This window comes from Ascaphus truei, chromosome 3 (assembly GCF_040206685.1).
Source record: "Ascaphus truei isolate aAscTru1 chromosome 3, aAscTru1.hap1, whole genome shotgun sequence".
Taxonomy (NCBI): domain Eukaryota; kingdom Metazoa; phylum Chordata; class Amphibia; order Anura; family Ascaphidae; genus Ascaphus; species Ascaphus truei.
Window position 1 is genome coordinate 258,741,907 of NC_134485.1, and position 21,980 is coordinate 258,763,886.

At 40.7% G+C, this 21,980-nt stretch overlaps 1 protein-coding gene across 6 annotated transcripts in view; it reads right to left on the reverse strand.

Moving 5' to 3' along the window:
- Positions 1 to 21,980, reverse strand: part of MYO16 (myosin XVI) — a 539,667-nt gene that overhangs the window by 403,870 nt on the left and 113,817 nt on the right. For all 6 annotated transcript variants that reach the window (XM_075590716.1, XM_075590715.1, XM_075590717.1 and 3 more), the window contains one exon: positions 9,121 to 9,384. In XM_075590716.1, coding sequence (XP_075446831.1) covers positions 9,121 to 9,346 — 226 coding nt within the window. In that variant the 5' untranslated portion in view covers positions 9,347 to 9,384. The remainder of the gene's footprint in view (positions 1 to 9,120; positions 9,385 to 21,980) is intronic.

The following is a 21,980-nucleotide window of genomic DNA, read 5'->3' on the forward strand; positions in this document are numbered from 1 at the left end:
TGCTGTTATTCCAATAAAATCTTGTTCATTTTTCTGACTCGGCAGTGCATCTGGTTCTTGCAATATAATCTTTATTAGTAGATTTTCTTTAGGTGTAATTCAGAGTGCTAACAAGGGGATTGTCTTTGTCCTTTTCAATTGTGTGTTCTATATAGTTGTTTTTATCCCCTAGCACCATCAAGCTCTATAACTTCTTTAACTGATTTTATTTGGGGTTTATATTCTATTTTACCCCTATAGTCAGCATTAATTTGGGGGCTTGATTTAACCTTTAATATTAGGTGTTGAGCAACTTCCTCATTTGTGTGTTTTATATATATATCCATGTAGAGGTATCAGTACCATGTTAACCGAGCTTCAATAATCAAAAAATAAATAGATGATACCGTTCTGTGGCTAACGAAATGCTTTTATTTGTGCGAGCTGTTTATAGTATAGTTTTTGCTTGCTTCATTCATTGTAACATCGCCGGAAGAAGAGATCAGTGTATCTCGAAAGCTCGCACAAATAAAAGCATTTTGTTAGCCACAGAACGGTATCATCTATTTATTTTTTTATTTTATAGATATATATATATATATATATATATATATATATATATATATATATATATATATATATATATATATAGTGCAGAATAAATGAGTTCTTCAGTATTAGGTGATACCTTTTTTATTGGACTAACAATTTATGTCATAGGTCAAGCTTTCGAGAGTTATCCTCTCTTCTTCAGGTCTAGCAATACTGATATACAAAGGTTTCAATGGCTAAAACAGTGTAAAGAGAGGGGGAAAAAAAACCAGCAGATATTTGCTGTAGATAAGGTAGGGTGTTAAATGTGTTTGAAGCCAGGGAACGGTGTCAAAGAAAGGTGGGGAGGGGTAGGGATACAGGGGGCGAGAGCGAAAGTGTGAATGAGAATAGAGGCAAGCAGGATAATTACAAGCAATTTTGATAGGGTGTGAGAAAATCCATGTCCGCATTAAGTCCTTTGGTTTTGGTGTCAAAGAGTCTTATCATTCTGAGTTCAAATGTTTTCCGTTCTTGGGTGCTTTTAAACATTCCATTGAGGATTTTGATTTTTAGATCATTTATGGAATGATCTGGTTGTGAGAAGTGATGTCCCACAGGTGAGCAGTATCTTCCTTCTTCGTGATGGAGTATGGTGTGTCTGTGCATATTCATTCTTCCTTGTAGTTTTTGGCTGGTTTCCCCAATGTAGCAACCTTGGTCACATTTGTTGCATTGAATCATATACACTATATTCCTGGATGTGCAGCTGTATGATCCTTTAACATTGAATGAAGAGAGGAGAACTCTCGAAAGCTTGTCCTATGACATAAATTGTTAGTCCAATAAAAAAGGTATCACCTAATACTGAAGAACTCATTTATTCTGCACTAACGCAACTGGACTAACACGGCTATTTTCTGCTTTATATATATAAATATATATATATATATATATATAAAAACAAGCAGCTGGCACTCAATATAGTAAAGTACAATGGCAGTGCTAATCCCATAAATAATAAATAAATAAAACATATTACCATTCTTGCGTCAGGTAAAAAGAGACAGCACTCACATCCAGAAGATAAAAAAAAAATTGTATTGAGGCATGTATACACAGACAACCGACAATTGTCGGTCTATGTATTTTAGTATAGCTTCTGCAGGTATTTGATAGTTATGTTGTGATAATAAATTGTGGGCATATTTAGAGAAGTTTATAGCTTATATAGTACATTCAGTATGCCTGCCTTTTTGATTAGGCAAGCATCTTCAAAATTGCCCCTATCTCTTTAAGAATTACATTTGTGCTACATCGCTGCTATATCTGCAGGGTGCCTGCTGCCACCACGGAGCAGCTTACTGTTCTGCGCATGTATTAGATGATACTGATTACTGGCCCTGCACTAAGGGTATGTTTGAGTATGTTACTCACTCCCCCTGGGCCGTCACGTATACTGACGTCACGCATTGGGGCCGCGCATGCGCAATGGATGTGCCACACTCAAGATGGCGGTTCCAACGGATCGTGACTATAGGACACATGCGCATTACAGAGCCTCCTCCAAGATGGCGGATCCGCAGGCACACCAGTTTGTTTGATTTTCGCGGGCTCACCACAATTAGGTAAATATGCACAGGTGATTGGTTGTATGTTTTTGGATATATATACACCCTGTCTGTCATTTGTATGTTGCACCCCCCTTGAGAAAGGTTCCGTTCCGGGACCGAAACGTCGGGATCGGTTGTCTGTCTACACATGCCTCAATACAATTTTTTTTTATCTTCTGGATGTGAGTGCTGTCTCTTTAACCTGACGCAAGAATGGTAATATGTTTATATATATATATATATATATATATATATATATATATATATATATATATACAGTGTTCGACAAACCTATACATTTGCACGCCCCGGGCGAGTGGATTTAACATCGTGGCGAGCTCCTATTGGCCCAAGCAGCACACGTGTGGTACTAGGTGGCGAGCAGATTTTTTTGTTCGGCGAGTAGATTTTTTGGTGATTTGTCGACCACTGTATATATATATATATATATATATATATATATATACTTGGGCCAATAGGAGCTCGCCACGATGTTAAATCCACTCGCCCGGGGCGTGCAAATGTATAGGTTTGTCGAACACATATATATCTTAGATGACCTAGAGGCGCAGAGGAAAAGGGAAGGGGGGAGGGACAAACCATAAAATAGTATGTCTGTGCTATATAATAACTATAAAATGAAGAGACACTTACAACTGAAGTGATGAATATGGATCAAACTCTCATACAGATGGTACCCGTTGTTAACGGTCAGAGACCAATTATAACGCTCTCCGCAGGATATGGCACTGGCGTAATAGCCCAATCTTCCACCGCATCCACAAATACTCTATTGAGAGTATTCTAATGGTGGCGCAGCACACAATACTGCACTATACTGCATCTAGTAGCCAGAATTATTTGGATTCAAAAGAAAAACTGTTTTTTTTTCTCCTCAAGCCCTATAAGTGTCACTGAATATTGATGAAGGGGGAGGAGGGGTTTAAGGACACAACCAGAAGGTGGGATTATACTGTGCTCAATACAGAAAGATTTTAGAATAAAACCCATACATTTAGAATATGAATTTAGATTTTAAACTAAGGGAGTGGCCATGCTGTGACACAGGAAATCTCATATTTTCACGTCAAGACCCTTTGAGACCTAATATGTGTTGTAATGTATGTTAGGGACTTCTGTCTATTATCCTTTTATTGTATGAAACAGTCTGCATATATTGTACAGTATGGTTGTGTAAAAATCTTTTTCTGTAACCTAAGCACTGTACAAATTCTGTGTATTAAATCTAAAATGTAATAATTATTGTCTTTTGGGCTCTAATTGAACTTTGCATGCTTTGAAGAGTAATTGTATTTTCAGACACTTTTGCTACAATAGATTTTTGTGTGTTAATTACATATTTTTCTTAGTCAACGGGGACCAAAGATCTCTAGCGTTAATATTGTTCTGCATCCTTGCTGGTGACAGCGTTTTAAGGCGATATTTGTGATCTCATTTGAGGGACCCTGTGAGGATGAAAAGCAGGTGAGCTAGATAGCTGTGTGTATTAACCCTTGTCACATATAAAACTATAATACAAGTCACGTGCTCACAGGTGTGCCATTCGTTACAATGTACTTGAGGGAAAGGAAAAGAACAAGGAAATATTCATGCCAAACTATTTTTGGATCATTTAGTATATAGGTTGACTTTTGTACTACATTCAATTACCCATTTATGGAGCATATCATTGGGTAAAGAAGAAGTTAACTGACAGTGATATCAAATTGACAAAACCAAATACTCTATCCTTTAACACTTTAAGGGCCAGAGGGGACACAGCACTTGCGATCACATGATCACTTCTTCACCACTGACTTTCATTCCACTTTTGTCACAGATCGCATTCTGTACTGAACGCGATCTCCCCTAGAAAAAGGAGCCGAGTGTTTAGTACGTAGCTTTTATGTAGTGGGCCCCTGGAGTGCCAGACTCCATGACGTAGTAGCTATGACCATAGGGTACCCAAAGGGTTACTTGTATAAACACTTGCACAGTAATATTAGTACGTCATGACAATGTGTCAATAATATATATTTCCAAAGTCATAGTACATCCTAACATAATACTTCAACACAACACCCAGCTACACAGATGACATTCCCTTTTTGCCAATGAGATTCTAATTAGCACCTACAAATTGAATACAATGCTGGTGTAGCCCATCTACCCCTACCCCTAAGTGATATTGGGGTGGGTATGCCTTTTTCCAGGCAACTCTGTATGGTATGCTGTGACCTGTTGGAAACAGGAGTGCTGAGGACTCCGCGATGGTGTGGGGAGAAACCAGGACAGGGGACAAGTTACCTTGTTCTCAGTAGGTGCAGTGGATCTAGCCAGCAGGGATCCTCTGTGGTTATTCAGAGGAGGAGCCCCTACTGACATTCCTCCATACAACAGAGACAGTTACAGACAGCATTGTCTTTTTTGATGTTTATTGTAGGCAGATGATCACAACAGAGAGGCAGACATTCTTCCTAGCTGTTTGTTCTTACTTGCAGAGCATTGACCTGCATCAAGCCTGTTGTATTCCTCCTCCATCTCCTAGTCAGAGCCCTGACTCAGGCCTACTCCTCTTCCCTCCCATCCCCTCATGGGTGGGAGGAAGAGACTCCTCTCTTCTCCTATAGCTTCATTCTCTTTCAGAACTGGACTGAACTCACAATTTGGGAGAATGTCAGGATTTATAAGTATAGCCCTGGTAGGTTTGGGCTATTATTCTGTCCTCCTCCTGTGCAATAATCCCTGGTAAGGGCAGGTTGCCAGGAGTTAAAATGGGTTTATCCCAACCACTATGATTCAGTTGGTCATGGAAGGTAGTGCTCATGCCTTGTGTCAGTTAAAGGCACAGGGATGGGACTACTGGATCTGTACTAAAGGGATTACCATTTCCTGTTTTAGGTGTTCCTCTCCAGCTTTGAAAGAGGATGGTTGGTTCTCAGTAAGCTGCCAGGGCTCTGGTAAGCTGAAGGCCGTCCCTTAGGGGAGAGGGGAGAGATATTCTCTTGCTCCACAAAGGAGCAAGAGAAGAGAAAGGGACAGCTCCTGTATCTGACGGGGAGTGTGTCTAGGAACATCCTGGTGGTGAACATCTTTGAGAGTGCTGTGTGCTGTAACATAGACTGCTGTTAACAAGGACAATAAAGAACCCCTTTGTTTTATCTCCTGCCTGAGAGTGGAGTATATTGGGAGGAGAGGGAGATAACTCTTTTGCAGATACTCCACCCCACACAACTGGGGGCTGCACAAGATGGAGGCGCTGCACCATTTAGAAGAATTCGGGCACAGCCCCAGAAGCCTGTCCTGTTATTCCCCATGACATCGCGGAAGACTCAGGGCCCCCTGTTACCAGCAGGTATGCACCAACAATACTCCTGTAACCAGAGAGCAAGTTCCCCTAGGAGACCCTATGTGAGATTGGGTGGGGGAAAACCTGTTACATAATCTTTGGGGAGTGTCTGTAACTGTGACTCATAACAAGCCAGATCTGGATACTGGTAGGCCCTCATATACAGGGTGTGTTCCAATCAATATCCACCCCTCAGATTGACATCCTCAGAAGTTGTTAGGCCTGCCCTTGGATACTGATTACATCATCCAAGGCTATAACACACACACAGGCCTACAGCAGGAATTAACCTTTCCACTGCCTGCACTAACAGGACTGACAGAGGAAAGGCCCAGGAAAAAGAAGTAGCTGCCGGGAGCCTAGGCTATACTGGTATTATTGTTAATTTGATAATACAATACTGCATAGAAGTTCATTTCTGGTGCTATGGGAAGTGGGCACAAATAGGAAGATTTTATTTTGCCATGCAGTATAAATATCTAATACAAAACTCACATGATCAAAAGTCATTTAAAGTATAATTATAAAACATTAAGCAATAATTCAGAGTTCAATAAATCTCAAAAGCTTTTTTCAAATACTCTCTAGAAAGTATATTTTCAAAACCTTGTCTATGCCAGTAGAACCATAACATAGTTATAAATAGTATTTACTGAAGTCTGCAGACTATAAGAGAAAATAAATGTACGGTACTTAGTGTTGAATTTATTATACTTTACAGTGCTGCATTTCTGCAGTGGGAACACTGTGTTCAGAATACATAATATACACGTTTTCACAGAGGTGCTGAAGAGTAACATTTGTATTGACTATTAACACACGAAGACCTCTAAAATCAATATGTCACTGGCATGATCGCCTCACAATTGTATTGCCTATTACATGCAATCTGAACACTGCATGGAATTACTGTACACAAATTAAATGTAAACACGTACATACAGTAAAATAAAATACAAATAATGTGATTCCTGCAGATTCACAGGCGGGTTTCCTAAAATAAAACTACTGCAGCTGAATTCCTCATTCTCACAGAATTTATTGGTGAACACTGATAGAAAAAGGAGTTCCTGGGGAAAGGGCTGTCAATAGAAAAAAAACCTCTCAGGAGTGAAAAGAGGTAGAGACAGTAAATATATTATTTAATACTGTATTATTTATAATAGCCATACTGTGAAAATAATAAATGTTGTCAACCTGTTTGCGATGCTTTTTACATAGTCCATCTATGTTGTAGAAAAGTCAACACGAACATGAATGAGAGGCGATAAACCAGGGCGAATCAAGTGACACATACTGCAAGACCGGTGTGCTCAACTCCAGTCCTCAAGCCCAACCCAACAGGGCAGGTTTTCAGGATATGTCAGCTTCAGCACACGTGGTTCAATCGAAGACTGCGCCTCCTGTGCTGAAGCTGGGATATCCTGAAAACCTGACGTGGTGGGGGGGTTGGGCTTGAGGACTGGATCCCTGCTGTCAGTGACCTACTTTGCAATAATGTGTAATGTGAGACCAATGAGGCCCATTTTTAAGGGTTTATGGGGATGAATTATAAAAATAAAAAAAAATGTAAACTGCAAAACTGGGACATTACTTGTGCTGATTTATCAAAGAAACAATCCCATTTATGTATGTGCTTTTTTTCCCCTTTCAATAATATGGTATTGTTTTTGCAGCACTTTTCTTAGTGGCTAACATATCATCAAGGCACAAGTGGTGCAATTATGGGGGGAAAATCTGCACCACATGTAAAAAAAAAAACACCTGGGGCAATGTTTTTGCCCCAGAATTGCACAACTTTTCTCTTGATACATACTGTATGCCTCCTGGGCCCAGACTCATTAAACTCTGTAAGGACCTTTTACCATAACGTTAACCATAGTCAACATTACGTTAATGACAGCAATGTGCACACTAAAGAAAGTAACATAAGTTACCATTATGTTAATGTCCCGTTAAAAGCCTGGTAATATAAAGTGGACATTAGAGGAAATGATGTGCAAATCAGCTGCTAGCATAAAAAACCCTTAATTACAAAACGTTATTAATGTTACATTATATAAATTATACCTAAACCAGGCATTATTCCCTTCAGAAACTGATATTGGGCAAAAGCAATAGGCAAAAGTCATATTTCTGTGTGTAGCTGGGAGTAGTGCCGGGTTTAGCTTTCACTTAAATAATGTAGAGTTATTTCTTATCAAATCCCCATTTTATTATCTGTCTGGGAGTAACACCAAGACATCACGGTATTTGAAGATAACATATCATGAAATACGGCAACATGATATTAACCCTGTGCTAAATGAGCTTTGTTGTGCAAGTTCACTTTAAATTTAAGGCAAATAACATCCATTCCTGATTTAGGTAACATAATGTTACGTTACGGAGCTTATTAAGTCTGCTCCTTAGTTATTAATAATCTTATGTGTAGCCATATATCCTCTTGGCTACTAATCTACCTTGCCGCCTAACACATAAGCCCTGGTACCAGCGCAGGCAGTGTTAGGGTTAATCCGGATTTTTCCATGCAATAAGTAGCTTCCTTGAGTGACAGGTGGTGGCGGGCTAAGGTCTGTATACTGCCCAATCAGGGGATCAGAACTTGGACCTTCCCTCTGGGTACAAAGGGGACTGCACAGCCAAATTTAGAGGAATTTAGAGCTAGCGAGTGTGGAGTCAGGGCTCTGACCACCTTCCTTCCCCTCCCTTAGGGGAGAGGGACCACTAACCCCTATTCCACCAGGGAATAGGGGAAGAGATGAGGATAGACACTTGGGGCCTCAATCCTGCTGAGTTGAGTCCAGGGACCATCCAGAAGAGGAAGAAGAGTGTACCGTTGTATACTGTATCGTGTTGGAGAGAGAATAAAGCTGTTCCTGTTTATTATATACTCCGGCCTGAGACTGCAATTAATCAGGGGAAATTTCAGAGAGGGCTCTCCTGCAGGGATTGCATCCAGTGCTACTGGAGCCTGCTGGAGATGGAGGCACTGCACCAGTAAGAAAGAACCAACCATCACCCTGAAAGCCTGTCATTTCTTCCCCATTACCATCAGCGGACGCTCAGTATTCTGTGAGCCAGCAGGTGAGCAGCACAAAACACTGTGTAATAGTGAGATCTCCCAGAGGGTGGGGGAAAACCTGTTACATATGTATTTAGCAATGGCATTAGTAGATAGGAGGGCGGAAGAGTATGGCAATATTATTTAAGATATATACTCATATCAAGACATACAAATCATTATACATTCATCAAAGAATAATAGTTTGAACATGTTAAAAAGTGTAATGTTTGAATCATATATTTTCATTTGTTCAGCTGAAAACTGGGTTTCAGTGTGAAAAACTGCTGGCATAACGGTCATGACATTAGCAGGAGTATATGGTCTGAGGGCCACTCAGAAGCCTTTTGCTGGTTGGATTTGTCCTACAGCCACAGGTTGAAGAGCTTTGTGTAACTACGCACCAGACAAAAGCTTCCCTCTTAGCTAATAGAATATTCTCACCATCATTTTTTATTGATGTGTTATATGATATATGAGCAAAATCCACAGTGCAGCATAAGGCAGCATGTTTCACATAATACTAGTGCGTAAAACCAACTCTCCAAGGTTGTACTTTAGTTCAAATGTAATCTTGTTCTTACCTTCCTTGTCATCGTGGTGGATGATTGCATCCTGTATTTTGTTAGAAAGCTGAAAATGCACTCTGTATTTTTTCCCATGCTTGCTTCTTTTTTTGTATCCTTCCTGTTTTTGCAGCGCCTTTTCATGTTCATAGTAAGCCTTGATTTGATCACAACGCATACGCCTCACCAGCCGCTGACGCTGCCCCAAAGGTAGGGACTCCAACAAACACTGGTCAATTTCCATGTCATGTGATCGAAAAACATTACAAAGCTGAAAGCAGCCTAAGAGATACATAAAAAAACAGACAAAGTAATGTTAAATATTTTGATCACATTTGAAATCCATGTGCAATTAAACTACTACTTATATATATAAAAAAAAAAGTCTACAGCCAATGTACATTAAAAACAAACATGGAGTGAGGATGGCAATCTGGGCATTCTTGGGGCTAAGCTATTTTCAACTCCTGTGATTCCTTCAATTCCTAAGATACTAGCAACCGAAATTACTGGGCTTAAATCTCTCTCCTGGGGAAACAAATGGTGGGAAGCTGCAGCTTTCTATTACACATTCAACCTTCCCCTGTGAAACCAAGAAGTCATACGGGTAACTTCACCAGTAAGTATCCAGGGACCCAGGCTTAAAATAGCTAGATTCCATTCCTGAGGGACAACCTGGTTCCCATATTGTAAAGGGGAAAAAAATGTAGTTGGTAAGGGAGGATTTTTTAAGTTACATGCTCATAAAGAAATTCTTGGTTTGCTTGTGGTTGACTCAGGCAGCAATGTCTGAGTAAATAAAGCTTCATTCAGACCTGTATCAACTGCCCTCTCCCTAAGGGGGGCTACTAAGCCATGAGGATCTGTGCCTGACACAGCTGTCAAGGGGGCTATTTATATTTTAATAGAAACCCTTTGTATGTTCTAGTTGTTTTTAGGTGCATTTATGCTCACCCCTCCTGCCACGTCCTCCTCCCTCCCTTTCTCCTGCCACTAGGGATGAATTTGGCAGTTGCTGTCCTCACAGTTCTAAGTTAGCAAAATGAGGTGAAGAATGTTTGGGGAGCAGGCAATGATGGGAGAAAAGATTGGAGTCAATATCACAGTAGTCTAGATAGATTAGAGAAATGTCCCTGTATTAGTGAGGATTGTATCGGAGAACTAATGAGGATGGAGGGATACTAACTTTGGCGTGATGCAGACTCTATGAGTAGTATCCCACCCCCCCAGATGCACCATCTGATGTCAGGTGCACACTAGTGACTTGTACACACAGTTATTATTTACTAAGAAATGGGATCTCATCCCAACAGAGGGAAAATAATAAATACAGGTAAAAGTAGCCCACTTTAACTAGTTATCATACCATATACAGGATTAAGATAGGATGCAGGCACAATTCAGCAGAAGAGGCAATGATAGTATTGTACCAATTTAAATAGTTATTACTTTTATTTATACATTTTATTAAATCACATTAAAAGTCAAGTTTGATGGTATGAAGTAGACTCACTGGAGGAATCAAAACAAATTCTATGAGTGCATTTGCAAAAAATAAACTATCTTCTATATCACTTTTGTCATCTTTGTTTAACTAATCAGTCCTTCATTTGCACAGCCCCTATACATGTGTGCATTCATTTATAGACATTTGTACAAATATATACATGTGAGCGAGATTATTCTTCAGGTTTTTTTAATGTCCTAACAGCTCTCGACATTTAGCCATGGATTCCATGTCCATTGAGACCGTTGCAGTGCCGCGAGAGAAGGGGGACTGGCGTGCCGATAAATATGCTGCTAATGGGTGATCAGTCAGTGGCTTATTCCCGCGTAAAGGTATTGCTGCCTCATACACTCCTTTTCTAAGACTCCACTAAGACATATCTATGAGTGTAGCGTGTGGACATAGTGCTCTCTAAGGAGTGACTTAAGTTCAGGTGTACAGCGCTCTTCATTTCCTGGCAGAAAAAAGTCTGTGGAGTTGTATAGTTACCCCAATTTCTCATTTTTGGTGCCTGCCCCATTTTGCCTCCCATTGACCACTTCCATCTTAGTATCCTCTTTATAAATACTACTTCTTGGGTCCTAAACTTGCTGGACAATTGTACCCTTTTTGCAACATGTGAAATGGAGGACAGACTGGACTTAAGACTTAAGAGGAGGCATGAAGGAGGGGTGTAAACTGCCTTCAGACGCAGTTACTGTATGTAACCACTCTTTATTTCCGTAGATGTATTTATATGTGTATACTAAGGCAGGGGCCTGAGTACATCTCCACTGTACCTGAGAGAGGATACTCAGCCAGCAAGTAACCGGGCTGGAGTCTGACAATACAAAGAACATGTACCTTATAAATAACGTTAATTTATAAGTAGCAAACACAGAAACCAACTCATGCTCATAAACCTCTACATGAGCTCCATTGCTGCACTCCCATCTCCATAGAAGGTCCACCCAGTACCTGGTCGACTGGAGGGGGTACAGTCCTAAGGAGAGGAGCTCGGTCAAGGCTTGCAATGTATATGCTTCTACCCATGGCAGGTCTTTCCACCAAGCTTTTTCTGCCAAACCCATCCCTGGCCATTAAGAGTATGACCCTGAAATGGGGTATACAGTGAAGACTTCAAACATGGATGTCTCCTGACTTTGCTCCATCTAACATCATGGCCAAGATTTGAGGTTGTTTTCCCTTCACCTCTAAAAAGATGGCTGTCAACAGAAAGTGACACCAAAGCAAACTGGGCCATCTTGCTTCCTGGTAATTATTGCCTGCCCTCACTTCCAAAACAGGAAGTAAGCATCAAATTGAGATTGAAATTGCTCACACCAGTAACCTCCCTTTAGAAGACTGTCATTCCCACTCACTCCTTGCCTGTGTAAGGTTCTCCATGTGTTGTTTCTGTCTGAATCCCTGTGTGTTATTTTACCTGCCTTTGGACTCCTCTGCCTCTCTCCAGCCCTAACCATGGAACAGTGACCATGACCATTCTGCCTCTCTCCTTCCCTGACCCCAGAACAGTGACAGCGACCATTCTGCCTCTCTCCTGCTCCAACCTCAGAACTGTTACTTCAACCCAACCACTGCACCCTGCCCTGACCTCAGAACCAGACTCCACTATTCTTACTCATTTAGGATCTAGATCCACCTCTACCTGACAGGTTTGTCTCTTGGACAAGCAATGTACACAAATGTAGCAAAGGGTAACTAAACTGTCTAAGAAGCTGCAGATGGATTCCGAACTGGTGGCAGCTTCGAAGTAAGGCAATAGAAGCCCTGCTAGTATTCCAGCTACAGAAGTTTGTGTACAACAGATAATTCATGCCCACGAGGCTACTCAGATGTTTCAGCGAATGTAGCCATAAAAGTGGAACATAACTCAGGCTGTGGCTCCATTCTACCAAGTCAAGGGAGATCTTCCTCTTATACTGTAGGTGACCATTTGTTAAAAGAAGAAAGGCACATAAATCCAGTTGATCGAGGCTATATTAGCTAAACTCCATGAAGGACACCAACGTATAACCAAGTGTAGAACCTGGGCACAACTTGCAGTGTGCAGATTCGTTATGCAGTGGTGTCTGTTACAATCTGTCAGAAGTATAGCATGCTGAGAAGACAGCAATTAATCTAAACTCCTCTTCCTCATCAGATCTGGAAAAAAGTCAGTGTAAATATTGTCTTCTCAGAGAACTTGATATTGAAAGTTACTTTTACTGATATGGTCATCGACGCTCTTAAATACATCTTTGGTCCCACAGTTAACATCTTGTTTGAACCCAAAATGGCCAAACTTGAAAATGTTTATAAGAAGGGAAGCAAACAGTCAAAGATGTCAAGAGTTGTATTAAAATCAACAGCACTTCACCTGTGTATTGCTACAACTTAGCCAGTTACAGAGTTTGGATAACTACCAAACAACTTCATGGCTAAGTGGTCCATGAGGCAGAAACTCCAAGGGCTTATCTTGTGCAGACAGCAAGAAGGCAGGTTTGCTACAATCGCTTCCATCTGTGTCCTACTGATCAGCAAGAACAAAATGACAATGGCAGCAAGATGCAGCAAACCCTCCCACTGAAGGACCAGAGAGTTTGTAACATACTAGGTCAGGAAATTAGCAGCTAGATTGAAAAATATATTTCAAATAAATATAACTACTGACAATCTTGTTTCATATGTTCAAATGTAGCAAGACATATTCTCTCTCCGGATCCTCGGCTCAAAGAGCAAAGATCTGCGGCTCTGGAGAGGATGCTTCTGGATCATACCGTACACCCTGCAGCGTTAATCCTCTGGTGCCGGTGCAGCCGCGGTCATGTCTGGCTAGATTTGTATTAATATACAAGATCTCCATGTGAGAGGGAGAGAAACAGCACTCCAGAGGAATTGTTGAAAAATTATAAAACAATTTATTAGAACATGATCGACATTTTGGTCATTAACTTAGATCTTTGTCAAGATACTATAATCAGTGATACTACCTTACTTAAATACCCTTGAGTGTGGGAATGTTTGTGTATAGCATAAAAGGTAATATATTTAATGGTGCTAAATATGCAAAAAGGTTGCAACGCAACAAAGATAAACACTACCTAACAACACCTATTGAAAATTTATATCTGGGTTAATAAGTACTGACAAGGTGTATTAAAAGTTTCTCCTTGACCTAAACATTAATACAATTGCAACAAATACATGCATGTAAACACAGACATTACTAACTACTTTTGTATCATAACACAAAATAACAAATAGAATGCAGAAAATGCTACTATATTGTTGATAGCCTTTCTTCGACCTACACATTGACGAGAGTATAAAGACAATGATTATAAATAGAGTATAGTGGATACTGATGGAGTAATTCAGAATTGTCATGATTCATTCCCGCAGTACTCCTCGCCAATCTGTAGGGGAACACAGAGGAGTTAGGTTCTGACTCTGGCCGGTTCAAACTAGAATAGTCAATGAGCAAACAAAATGTCAATGCCTGAATAGCGTTCAGTGTTTAAAAACAGGAATTGTGTGGAAATTACAAGCAAGAATTTCGTTTGCGATATAATGTGCAAACGTGGCAACGCTGCCTGTAGTCACGCAATATTGAAATCTGTGATTATAGACACTGACAGCATATAGTTGTGGCAATGGCTGGTCCAGACTGCCTCTCTGCCACCTGTCACGTAAGTCCTTCGGAACTACAGGCTGTGGCAGGCAATTCTAGGTGCATTGACCCCCCCTTCATGCTGACTCTCTGAGTGACGGAGTGGTGATGACACAGGGGTCTACGTATAACCAACCATGGTGCAGACCTTGTGCCCTCCCCTTCTGGTGCATCAGAGAAGAAGTGCTAAATTATAGAAGTTCATCTCCCACCCTCCTTGGATGAGGAAGCAAGGAGTTCAGCTCCCACCCTCCTTGGGTGAGGAAGTAAGGAGTTCAGCTCCCAACCTCCTGGGGTGAGGAAGCAAAAAGAGTTCTCTTCCACATGGGAGAGGAGATGTGTGCTGTCTCCTTCCAGCTGGGAGTGAGACATGCCAGGCAGTCCCTCATGGGCTGACTGAGAAAGCGATCAGAGGCCTTCCTTCCCGCAGTACTCCTCGCCAGTCTGTAGGGGTACACAGAGGAGTTAGGTTGTGACTCTGGCTGGTTCAAACTAGAATAGTCCATGAGAAAACAAAATGCCTGAATAGCATTCAGTGATCTAGGGTTACCCACTGGTTTCTGTCATTGCAACCCTTCAATTTCACAGTGCAGCTAGGCATGGTAATGTTTACGCACTTTCGATGGTGCATAGTCTCGGTGCATGGGCGACTCCACACGGTAATGTTACGCTGGGGAGGGGGATATGTGACAGAGTCATAGACTCTGCAAACATTAGTAGGAGGTGGCAGTATGCCTGCTTTCCAGTATACAAGGAGTTAACCCTTCTGATTAAGCAGTCCACAGGTGATCCTAATGAGTAAGCTCACCTGCTTGTAAAAAAAGGAAGAGGAAATGCCTTTGGGGCAGCAGTCTCTCTCAGATACTGAGAGAGGACAGAGGAGAGCTGACATACAGACACATGCTCCACAGACTTATGCTGTCCCAATGGAATAAAGCTCCCAGGTAAGGAGCCAAGTGGTATTACCAAATATTGTTGGTCTGGTCTAGCTTGGCTAACCAGCTGGGTAGATAGGGAAGCTAACTAAACTAGGTTAAGCCTAATGGGGATAGGCTTTTGTTTATGTTTTGTTTTACTTAAAGGGACAGAGCACCCATTGTTTTTGTTATATTTTTGGACAAATAAATCCATCAGCATTTATTTCACCGGAAGAATTGTGTTGTCTCCTCATATCAGTCACCAGAATTGAACAATTGAACACATTTAATAAATTAAAGTGATCATTGCCTAAATTAACTTTGGTACTTACTGGGACTGCATCATTAACCGCAACATAATCTGCTTTACTAATCTATTGGGTTACACTGTATAGTACTGGCTAAAAAAAGAAGTAATTTGTTGGCAGTAAAGCAAGATGATCTGGTAATGACTTTGAAATGAGGCAATATACAAATGCTAATGACTGTACAAAAGAGATCGTTAATTTGTATATATTACTGACTTTAGTAACTCTGATGGCTTACATTTTAGAAACCACATAATTTCACATGGTCAGATCATTTTCATATGACATGATTAAAACACTGTTTAGAAACTTTGCTCCTAAAACGTGCCATATTCTTTTCCCCGCATAAAGTTAAAGCATCAATCCCAGCTGCTCAGGGCTTTTTGTTTTTTTTTTAAGTTTCGGAGACCCTTCGGTTCCCAAAATACTTACTGATGTATTTATCAGCGTTAGATCCCCCAATGAGAAATTAAAATGGCTGCGAATTCTCAGGGGAATTAAGTTGCATTACTGGCCAACAATGCTGAGATAGAGCCTGCATACACTATGCTACCGTGCTGTGAGAGGAGAGGAACGGAGATGCATCTGGAGCTTGGACGGGAGAGCAATTTACTGTTGGCACTTTTAAATTTGGCAGTTTTTTTTAATTCAAATTCTCAGCGCACCCCTGCATCTCTGAAAGGTGAATTGCCAAGTTGCCAAAAATTCCAGGCATTACTGAATGAATAATACCCATAATCAGTTCCGTCAACAGAAATCATGTGGCCCAGGACAAACATTTTAACAGGGCCCCGTGTCGGCGGTATTGCGAGCCGCCCCCCCATTTCACACCTCACACCTCTATTCCCCCCCCCCTCTTCCCATGTATTTTTCTCCCTTCCATCTCACCCCCTCTCACTCTCCCGCCTTGCATGTATTTCTCTCCCCTGCGTCTCACTCTTACTCCCTCTTTTCCTCACTCACCCCCTCCCTCCTCTCCCTCGGTCAAGTCAATTACCCCATGCTCACTCATTCCCTCCCCTTCACACAATTCCCCCCACTAGATATATACCAAGAAACTTCCCACCCCACAATGCAAAAAACTTCCCACCCCCAAATACATCCCAAAAATCCAAACCCCACCCTCCCAAATGCAACCTCACCGACACCCCCAAATGCATACAAAAAAAAAACACCTACCCAATACATACAGTATAAAAAAATACATTTAACCCCCATACATAACAAAAAAAGACAGGGAATAGGGAGTGATCAACTAAATCATACAAATTGTAGTGTAGAAAAATAATAACTTCCAATCGATAATTAGCAATACAAGTAGGAGCAGCTGTGAATTGAAGTGAATCAAGGAAAATAAGGGATACAACATGTTTGTATCCCAGGAGAGAATTCACTTATATGCACACTACTATAGTATAAAATATAACTTTTAATACTGAATACTTAAAACATATATTACCGAAAAGAGTGGTGTAATAAACATTAAAAATAAATTAAATGGTATAAACAAATGCACGAAGATAAAGCTCTCATAAATATAGATACTCCAGTCTATAATTGCTACTGGAATCCTAGAGGCTAAACAGGGTGCAACCAGCCAAGGTGAGCCTGAAAGCTCAGCACTTGCAAACACTAGCACAGTAAATACGTTGCCAAAGTCAGCAGCAGGGATTGAACACTACATGCCCATGAATCCAATTAGCAACACTGTATCAATGAAACGATTCCCTAGCTGCTACACTGTTTTTAGATATATGGCTATGCTAGTGAACTGCTGGAAAAACACTATGTTTAAACAGCCCCATAACGGGGGCTGATGACAAAATCACGCGCCCAACGCGCGTTTCCCTCCTATTAAGGAGAGCTTTGTCAGGGACAATTTTGCACATAGGGGGAAGCGGACGCTATTTAAACACTCAGGTTGTCATGGAAACAATAACAACACGTCGCTAAGGCGCATGCGCAAGAAAACGCATGCGCAACTGCCAGTAAACATCCTAAATATATCTTTTGTTACCTTTTTGTAAATATCTGTGATAACCCTTTGTACCTGGAAACTTGTAGTCACCCTTCAAGCCGCGATAAAAGGACAACACAGCGCCGAGCCGATCGCAGAACACTACTGCGCATGCGCAGGGTAATGTAATACAAATGCATCTCCCGGCCCTACGCATGCTCGTGCTCGGCTTCAGTTGTTATTGCGCATGACGCGTCTGATAGCCACTGTAGCCATCAGGAAGCCGTTGATACTGCGCATGCTTGAGGTGATAGATAAACAGGCTAAACCTACTGAACACTGTACATGTATAGGCAGATAGACTTAATCCTGTCTTACATCCTTTTTATCATGCATATATATATAAGGTGATGGAAATGTTCAATAGGTGCCTCAAATAAATAAATATTGCTGCTCAAGGCAGCAGAAAAAGGAATATAAATAAAGGATAATTGATTACACTATATTATATTAATTAGTTATTATTATATATAATATATATAATATATAATTATATTAATATAGTGTAATCAATTATTTTAATTTCACTGTGTTTATGGACATTAGTGCGCTTTTTGTTATAAAGTAAGGGGCAACACTGCATGCATCATCCTTGATTTATATTCCTTTTTCTGCTGCCTTGAGCAGCAATATTTATTTATTTGAGGCACCTATTGAACATTTCCATCACCTTATATATATGCATGATAAAAAGGATGTAAGACAGGATTAAGTCTATCTGCCTATACATGTACAGTGTTCAGTAGGTTTAGCCTGTTTATCTATCACCTCAAGCATGCGCAGTATCAACGGCTTCCTGATGGCTACAGTGGCTATCAGACGCGTCATGCGCAATGACAACTGAAGCCGAGCACGAGCATGCGTAGGGCCGGGAGATGCATTTGTATTACATTACCCTGCGCATGCGCAGTTGTGTTCTGCGATCGGCTCGGCACTGTGTTGTCCTTTTATCGCGGCTTGAATTGTGACTACAAGTTTCCAGGTACAAAGGGTTATCACAGGTATTTACAAAAAGGTAACTAAAGATATATTTAGGATTTTTACTGGCAGTTGCGCATGTGTTTTCTTGCGCATGCGCCTTAGCGGCATGTTGTTGTTTCCATGACAACCTGAGTGTTTAAATAACGTCCGCTTCCCCCTATGTGCAAAATTGTCCCTGACGAAGCTCTCCTTAATAGGAGGGAAACGCGCGTTGGTCGCGTGATTGTGTCATCAGCCCCCGTTACTGTATGGGGCTGTTTTAACATAGTGTTTTTCCAGCAGTTCACTAGCATAGCCATATATCTAAAAACAGTGTAGCAGCTAGGGAATCGTTTCACTGATACAGTGTTGCTAATTGGATTCATGGGCAAGTAGTGTTCAATCCCTGCTGCTGACTTTGGCAACGTATTTACTGTGCTAGTGTTTGCAAGTGCTGAGCTTTCAGGCTCACCTTGGCTGGTTGCACCGTTTAGCCTCTAGGATTCCAGTAGCAATTATAGATTGGAGTATCTATATTTATGAGAGCTTTATCTTGGTGCATTTGTTTATACCATTTAATTTATTTTTAATGTTTATTACACCACTCTTTTCGGTAATATATGTTTTAAGTATTCAGTATTAAAAGTTATATGCACACTACTATAGTGTAAAATATAAGTGAATTCTCTCCTGGGATACAAACACTTTGTATCCCTTATTTTCCTTGACCCCCATACATACACACATACACACACACACACACACACACACACACACACACATACACACACACACACACATACACACACTATATATGGTGTTACATATCAGGACATGATAACAATCATCTGTTCCTTAGCAGGTCTTAAAATTAGGTAAATACAACCTCAGATGAACAACAACACATGACATATTACACTTTGTCATGATTTATTTAACAAAAATAAAGCCAAAATGGAGAAGCCATGTGTGAAAAGCTAAGTACACCTTATGATTCAATAGCTTGTAGAACCACCTTTAGCAGCAATAACTTGAAGTAATCATTTTCTGTATGACTATCAGTCTCTCACATCGTTGTGGAGGAATTTTGGCCCACTCTTCTTTACAACGTTGCTTCAGTACATTGTGGTTTGTGAGCATTTGTTTATGCTCAGCTCTCTTAAGGTCCCACCACAGCATTTCAATCGGGTTGAGGTCTGGACTTTGACTGGGCCATTGCAACACCTTGATTCTTTTCTTTTTCAGCCATTCTGTTGTAGATTTGCTGGTGTGCATGGGATCATTATCCTGTTGCATGACCCAATTTCAGCCAAGCTTTAGCTGTCGGACAGATGGCCTCACATTTGACACTAGAATACTTTGGTATACAGAGGAGTTCATTATCGACTCAATGACTGCAAGGTTCCCAGGGTCCTTTGGCTGAAAAACAAGCCTAAATCATCACCCCTCCACCACAGTGCTTGACAGTTGGTATGAGTTGGTATGAGGTGTTTGTGCTGATATGCTGTGTTTAGTTTTCGCCAAACGTGGCGCTGTGCATTATGGCCAAACATGTGTATGAATGTATGTGTGTTTGTGTGTGTGTATGTGTGTATGTGTGTATGTGTCAAAATTAAATAAATATTTTTATTACAACTTTTTTTTTTTTTAAATATTATTTCATTCATAATTCACAATCTCTACACACATACACATATACACACACATACAGTACCTTCACTCACAGCATACACAGCATACACACAAAAAGCATGCGGCACGTGCACGCGCGTCCGCACATGCACATGCACACGCGCGCGCACGGCCGCAAACAGTATAGAACGGCCCTTAATGGCCAATAGGGATTAACAAAACGGGGGGTCTTTGCGTTTGAATGGGACTCGCGCTGTGGGAATCCTACCGGGCTGCTCCTGTCTGTAAGAGACGTGCATTAAGAGTAAGACGGAATCAGTCACTCTTCCTGCACGCCTCTAACAGGCTTTCATTTTATTTTAATACAGTATTGTAGCAGGGGGTGTGCGGAGCTGAAACACACTCAATTCAGCCCCGGGGACCCCTGATTCCCGAGTTACAGGCCCCGTTAGGATACAAGATTTTAAAACTAAATGAATTACATTTATTTTCAAAGCAGTTAAAAGTGTGGTTTATTCATAACCAAAACATTTACTCAGGTATTAATGGCACTTCAGATAGATGTTAGAAAAGACTAGATCAAACAATAAATGATTTAATACATTTGGTAAATGTTTAACATTATGGCTTCCGTGATTAATGAGCTTATTATTTCAGACATGTACATTACTGTTACGCCTGGTTGAATATATATTCTGCTGGCAGTGAGAATCCATTTAAAAGTAATGTATCTAAGTTTACCAGTCATACAGTTATTTATAATAATGAATCTTCAAATTTGTAAATATATCATTCTAAAATTAAAGTTAACAGTGTACATTACAGGAAATATGAAAGTACTCACTGATATTACACCTTTCCTACCATTGATAATTTTACAAATCTTTATGAAATTTTCAAACATACTCAAAATGTCTAAGTGATTTATGTATCAAAGCTGAAGTAGATCAAATCTGGGGCAAATATCGGCCTCATATATACCAAAGAAAAAAGTCCCATTATAAGTAATAGTATTTTTTTCTTTGATGCATTTTATGCACCTTTTTTGCCCCAGAATTGTACCCCTTTTGCCCGTGACACAGGACATTTAAACTTGCAGGAGATACTGGCACCCCATACGGAGGCAGGGGGTCCGCAGACTTGAAATGAATGCGGTTGAGCTCCAGGGACCACCTGCTTCAATTCTAAGCAATAACAGTTTTAATAAAAACAGCACGATCGCATGTAAGCACAATAGGAAGTATATAGCACAGCCAAGAGTGGGTTAAAATGTGTATCCAAAAATGATTAGCTTTATTCGTCCATTAAAAACAGAGGTCTGACAATCCTCCTACTGTAGTGCCAACGAGTATTCTAAAACAAACCTGGGGCAATCACCAACAAGACCCAGGTACATGCTGGGTACATGCTGGGTACATGCAGCAACATTTCTGTGGCATCAACAGCGGGGGTCCCTGGCAGTCCCATTCAAACTGAATGGGACTGCCAGGGACCCCTGCTGTGTTAATCCGATGGGCCATTAGTCTCTGCAGAAATGTTGCAGCATGTACCCAGCATGTACCTGGATCTTGTTGGTGATAGCCCCAGATTTTCCAAGGCAAGTTTAAGGCAAGTTTTAGAATACTCGTCGGCGCACCTGTACATGTTTCGTGCAATAGCCCTTTATCAAGGACTATCCCAATGAGGTATTCAGGAGTGGGCTCATACCCCCTTACTCTTTCCCTTCTGGGTTATATTTTATCTCTTTCAAGGACTCCATACCATCCGGGAGTTGTTTTCAGAAGAATACTCACCATCTAATTATCATTAGCCCCATACACTGTGCCTTTGATCATTCTCTATTTTTTAGAATACTTTACAGTGATTCGGCGCTAAAGCGCATATA